The following is a 6,109-nucleotide window of genomic DNA, read 5'->3' as shown; positions in this document are numbered from 1 at the left end:
TCTCTGTGGCCTGGTCAGCCTCCCCTCTGAGGTTTGTGAGCAAGGGAACCAGTTCATATCAACTGTGGTGAATTTTGGGAGGTGGACACATTTGCCCTACACACTGGGCTGAGAACCCACCAACTCATTAAACACAAGGTAACAGATTTGGGGGCCTAGAGGGGGAAAATCCTGCATGCCATTCCCAGACCTCCTCCCACCCCTGCCCCTAGACAGCTAGCCCCCTGGCCTGGGGTCAGATTGGAACCAGCTTTCCCCAGAAGGGGAAGGCTCCCCATACCCTATTCCCAGTATCCCCTTGTCAGAAGCCAGAACTTCCCCATCTCCTGCTTGTAGAAACCCCACTCTGACATGCCCTCCTCACATAGGGTTGCCCACAATCCCTTATTCAAAGGACATCCCTTATTTTTTCATCTCCTTACAACAAGATCAGGTGTTGCTGAGCATTGCAAAAAGCAACAAGAAATACCCCTGGTGAAGGTAGGTGAGTCCTGCTTATTATTGGTAGTATTATTAAACTACAACTGATGATAATAATACTGGGAGAAGGGGTGGGGCAGGGTGCTATGAAAACAGTCCCTTATATTTGAAATACAATGTTGGCCTATTCTGACACCGCCCTCCTGCCAGCTCTTGCTAGGACTATCAAAAGCAGGAGAGTTGTAGTCCAAAAGCCAGGCTGTCCAAGGAAACATGTCCCAGGGTGGGGGTGGGGCAGGAACAGAGTTGAATTTTAGCTCTAATACAGAGAGAGTGCTTGATGACTGTGAGAAATCAGCTGGTGAGAGTTAACACAGAAACACTGAGAGAACAGGATGTGTGAACCACAGAAGTGTGAGAGTGTGTGTGTGGGGGGGGAGGGGGTTAATATCCTGAAGTAGGAAGTTCCACAGATTAATTATGTACTCAGGAAAAGAGAAACTTGCTCTTTCATATCAACTGCATTCAGCTTCTCCTCCCCTCCCCCAAGGGAATGTCTAGGTGAGGTCCTGTGGTCACAACCCCAGTAGATGATTCTCAATCACATGCACGCCCTTGTGGGGACAGGGATTTAGGACATTGTACTCTCTAATACCTTCCTTTTAAAGGGTGGGTGTTTGCTGGAGTGCCCTTAATATAGGAGAGCCTCTGAGGCGGAGCTAAGGCCCTCTAGCCCCACCCACAAATAGCCTGACTCTGCCTCTCTGTATAAAAGACCATGCTCAGGCAGTAGTGGTTTCCTTTAGAGCAAGGGGGTGGAGTTTGTTTGTAAGGTAGGACTGTGTTTATAGGCAGTCTTAAGGAGGAGTGTTGGGTAACTTAAGATAATCCTATATCTATGGGCTTTTGTAGGGAAGGGCTGAGAGTTAGGGCTTCTGTGTTCCGTTCCCAGTTTTGGCTGGGGAGTAGGGTCTGGCTGGGGCAGCGATGTCTGGAAACTAGAATTCCTGGTTTCTGCTCTCTATGAAGAGAGCTTTAAGAAAGGACATTGTCACTCCTAGCAGGGAGATTCAGGCACAGAATGGGTATGAAGCCTGTTTTCACTAATCCCCTAGACCCTCTCAGGCCTGGGTATAGAACCCAGGAACCCTGGCTTCCAGTACCCTCCTTCTCTGTCCCATAGACCCTTTCCCAGGTCTGAAGAAGGGCTCTGTAGAGCTGGAAAGCTTATCTCACCAACAGAAGCTGGTCTAATAAAAAAATCTTTATCTTGTCTATCCATAGACCCTATGATGGCAATTTCACACCATATCCTGCACAAACCTTACTGAATTATGTGAAAACGTATTGAATTAAATGTATGTATCAGTGTGTGCTAGGGATTGTATTTAATTCCGTGGGACTTGAGGACTGTCGCCCTCCAAAAATTAAGAACAGGTTGGAGAGGCAAATTCACTCAAGTTGTAACTCCTCCAGAGAGCTACCACCACCTGGAGAGAGGCTTACGTATACTCGTTCAAACTGGATTCTTCAAGGCCCAATGGACAAAGAAGGGGCATTGAGTTAAATAGCCTTAGTTAAAACTGATTCAGAGCCTTATTTCTAGTGCTCCAAACAGACAGGATCTTGTCTCCAAGGGCTGCTTCAATCCTTCCTGGGAAGGTTTGGAAGGACGTGGCCCAGTCTGTTCGTTTGTTCTGAGCAAAAGGTGTTGTGAGCTTGTAACCATAGAAAAAACACTTAGTGGCAAGGTTTGAAGGACAGTTCAGCATCCAGAGCCCTTGTTGGAGCTGGGGTGATCTTTGGTGAGGTTATTAGCATGCATGTAGGTTCTTTTATTGCTTTGAATGTTTTCTCTATAATGCTTTCCCCTTGAGAATGAATTTTCTTGCTTAGAAGGAGTGGTGTGATAACTTATAACTGTGGCAATTACACTGTTTTCTATCTCTAAGAAGAAAAATGAAGCAGGTTGGCTTAGGCAGTCTGGCTTGCTGGGGAATTCACAATGTAGGTAGGGAACGGTGGAGCCTCAGAAAACCCCAGTCAAGAGGGAGAGAGATGTGCATCTCCACCCAAGAGAGGTGACCGCTGCAGAGCTGGAAACCTAAAAGCAGGTGTCCTTGCTGGACCATACAGAGGGGTTACAATTTCAATGGCCCTAAATGAGACAGGCTCCACTCCCCTTGGAATTTCTCTGGAGTTTACTCTCAGGGACTTGCGTTAATCACCCACACCCCCCCCCCTCAGGTTTTAGTTCCCATATGAGCTGTGGGAACCCTCCCCCCTGGAGTAGAAAACAGTAATACATAAACCATTCATATAATGAAATTTAATATAATGGTCCCAAAGATACTGCCCAGGGTTGCAATATCTGTCACACCAGATCTCCTGAGTGTCTTATCCGTTGAACCATGCCACCTCTCTAAAACATTATTTTTAAAACTTGAACACATTAGAGTTTTGATTTTCATGATAAAATTACATAGAGTGGAAGGGAATGCAAAACATGATCAAATTATTCATCAAAGCTGCTGAGAGAACTTTCTTCTCTCTAACATTCTCCCCAGGGCGTCCTTCACCTCCTTGTTCCTCAGGCTGTAGATGAGGGGGTTCAGCATGGGGATCACCATCGTGTAGAACACAGAGATCACCTGGTCCTGCTCCAGTGAGGAGGTGGAACTGGGTCGTAAGTAGGTAAAGAACGTCGTCCCATAGAATATAGCCACGGCTGTCAGGTGGGAGGAACAGGTGGAGAAGGCTTTGCGCCTGCCCTCAGAGGAGCGGATCCTGAGTATGGCAGCGGTAATATACAGATAAGAGAAGAGGATGATCAGTATGGTAGTCAATTGTATGGAACCAGCAAAGATAGAAAGCAGCATTTCATTGGTGTGAGTGTCGGTGCAGGAGAGCCGCATGAGCGGAAGGACATCACAAAAGTAGTGATCGATTACATTGGGCCCACAGAAGGACAGCTGAAAGGTGCAGCTGGTAAACATGGTTGCATTTGCAACCCCAGCCATGTAGGAGCTAGCCAAGAGCCAGATGCAGGACCTCTTGGATATGATGAGCCTATAGAGCAGTGGATTACAGATGGCCACATAACGGTCATAGGCCATCACCGCAAGGAGGAAAGACTCAGAGGTGACAAAGACAAAAAAAAAATACAGCTGTGTAGCACATCCAGCGTAAGAAATGGCCTTACTCTCCCTTGAGAAGTTCACCAGCACCCTGGGGGTGATGGATGAGGAATAGCCAAGGTCAACAAGTGACAAGTTGCTGAGCAAGAGATACATGGGGGTGTGAAATCGGGAGTCCCTCCAGATTAGGCCAATCATCCCCAAATTCCCCAGCAAGGTGAGAACATAGATCACCAGAAATAGGAGGAAGAGAACAACCTGCCGTTCTGGATGGTCAGTGAATCCTGCAAGGATGAATTCAGTCACGGTGGTGTCATTTCCCCGGGTCATTGCTTCACACAGGCTTTGAGGACAGACATGCACAGAGGGAATTGCTGTATAAATAAAAAAGTGTGAGGCCCCGGAATTCCGTATGACCAATGACAGCATTTTTGTCCATTTGAGACCCTTGTTCGCTGAAAGTAAAAATATTTTTACCCATGTGTGCGTATCTCATTCTTTCTCTTTCGATGTGGACAATCTGTAAAGAGCAACTATTGGCCAAAAACTGTAGCATAGTGCTGACTTGATTGCCAGAGGGTGACATTCACTGTTGGCTCAGTTGAAAAACCTTTCCCCCCACAGCAGAAATCAAGGGAGTTTACATTAGAGGTGGGTGGGTTTTTTTTTTTTTTTTTGGTTTGGTTTGGTGGCTGACCTGAAAAATCCCAAAATAACAGCAACTTGTTCCCTCCTCCCCCCCAAAAAAATCATTTACTTGTCAGGTTTTTACCCTTTGCTCCCTTGGAATCTGTGGAACTCCTTGCTTGAGGAGGTTGTGAAGGCTAGGACTGTAACAGGGTTTAAAAGAGAACTAGATAAATTCATGGAGGTTATGTCCATTAATGGCTATTAGCCAGGATGGGTAAGGAATGGTGTCCCTAGCCTCTGTTTGTCAGAGGGTGGAGATGGATGGCAGGAGAGAGATCACTTGATCATTACCTGTTAGGTTCACTCCCTCTGGGGCACCTGGCATTGGCCACTGTCAACAGACAGGATACTGGGCTGGATGGACATTTAGTCTGACCCAGTATGGCCGTTCTTATGTTCTTTTTTTAAAAGTTACATCTAACACATTTTTTTAAATAAAACGGCATTTCCAAACAAAACCTTGAAACACATTGTTTCAAAAATATCAAAATGAAATATTTCACCTTTTTATTTTTTTCCTCCCTGAAACTATTTGCTGAATTTGACACAAGTCTGCCAGCAGCTTTGGGTGATGCAAAACTGCATTTTTGGGTGAATAAATTATTCAGAACAATGGGAAAGGTACACAGTTTGCCTGATCACCAGGTAAGGGTGACCAGATGTGGGCGAGGTTGTTAATTTGTCAGATGCTCTGACCCTAGAGTAAGCAGGGGATTAGAATCTACTCAGGTATTTTAATCACAAAAGAGATTAAAGACCAACTTATTTTAAACGTTAAATTCTCCTGTGATACTTTCCAGAAGTATCAAGGGCTGTGAGGTGCCTCAGCACCACCTACTCTTAGCATGAGGAAGTCTTGTCTGCACTGGCTCTAGACCTGAATTCACCAGCCTGTGGCAAGACAAGCACTGCCTTCCAGGCCTCGCTTTCTCTGTGCAGGTTACCCATAGGCAGACACTAACCCCGCAAATCTTCTGAGTGTCCCTCTGGTGTACTCAGCCCCTGTTCCACTGAACACGCCCAGAGCTCTCAGCCTCGCTACTCCCAAAGAAATTGTACACAGCTGCTTGCAAAACACACCTTAGGATCACCACGCTACTTAACACACAGCACTTAGATGTATAGAAAACAAGAATAAATTGATTATCAAAGAACAGAGATTCAAGTGATAGAAAGTAAGATAATTGGAAACAGTTACTTATAAAACAAAATCATAATATGCTTCCTAGAGCCTAAACTTAAGTAACAAGGCACAACAATGTCAAAAGACAGGCCTCGGAGCTTGAATCCATAACTTTGCTAGACACTAAACATCATGGTTTTAATAAAGACTCTGGATTTATGGGTTATTACACTGATCTGTAACCCACTAATCCCGGTTTTGTACTTTTTGCAGAGGTGTTAACAAGCCACTTCACCTTGAATGGTCTCTTACAACATATGTTAACTCCTTATGCTAAACAAGCTGTTCCACCTGGTGTTTAGCTGTGACACTCTAAGTTGCTTTCCCAGATCTGAAGAAGAACTCAAAAGCTTGTCTCTTTCACCAACAAAAGTTGGTCCAATAAAAGACGTTATCTCACCTGCCTTGTCTCTCAAGGTGTTCCCCCTATTACCCACAAGATAGCTTAGCCCAGCATTTTCAACCAGTTTGGCTGAGATCCCTTCTCATAAAACCAAGCCCGCTAGTAGCTTGTCCTCACAGGTTGAAGGAATAACTGGGCATTAATCTGCATCCCAGAAGTAGTTTCAAAGATCCTTACCCTTACACAGGTTACCCCTGTTGTTGTTTTTTCCTGCAGCTTCCGTCATCTATTGATTAGCCTTTTGCTCAGACTGCAAATAGTGTCCATACTGTAATT

At 45.3% G+C, this 6,109-nt stretch overlaps 1 protein-coding gene across 1 annotated transcript; it reads right to left on the bottom strand.

The window, feature by feature from the left end:
* Positions 1 to 2,844: 2,844 nt before the first annotated feature.
* LOC135980101 (olfactory receptor 8A1-like) lies at positions 2,845 to 3,935 on the bottom strand. The gene has a single exon (XM_065580169.1). The coding sequence runs from the start codon at positions 3,885 to 3,887 to the stop codon at positions 2,943 to 2,945; it is 945 nt and encodes a 314-aa protein (XP_065436241.1). The 5' UTR covers positions 3,888 to 3,935; the 3' UTR covers positions 2,845 to 2,942.
* Between the last annotated feature and the right edge of the window lie 2,174 nt (positions 3,936 to 6,109).

The sequence above is a fragment of the Chrysemys picta genome, unplaced genomic scaffold (genome assembly GCF_011386835.1).
Source record: "Chrysemys picta bellii isolate R12L10 unplaced genomic scaffold, ASM1138683v2 scaf1833, whole genome shotgun sequence".
NCBI classification, from domain to species: Eukaryota; Metazoa; Chordata; order Testudines; family Emydidae; genus Chrysemys; species Chrysemys picta.
The sequence above is the reverse complement of the archived record's forward strand: the minus strand, read 5'-3'. Positions and strand labels throughout refer to the sequence as shown.

What these genes read in the sequence shown, in the direction of transcription:
- LOC135980101 (XM_065580169.1), bottom strand. Translation starts at nt 3,887, where the DNA reads ATGACCCGGGGAAATGACACCACCGTGACTGAATTCATCCTTGCAGGA.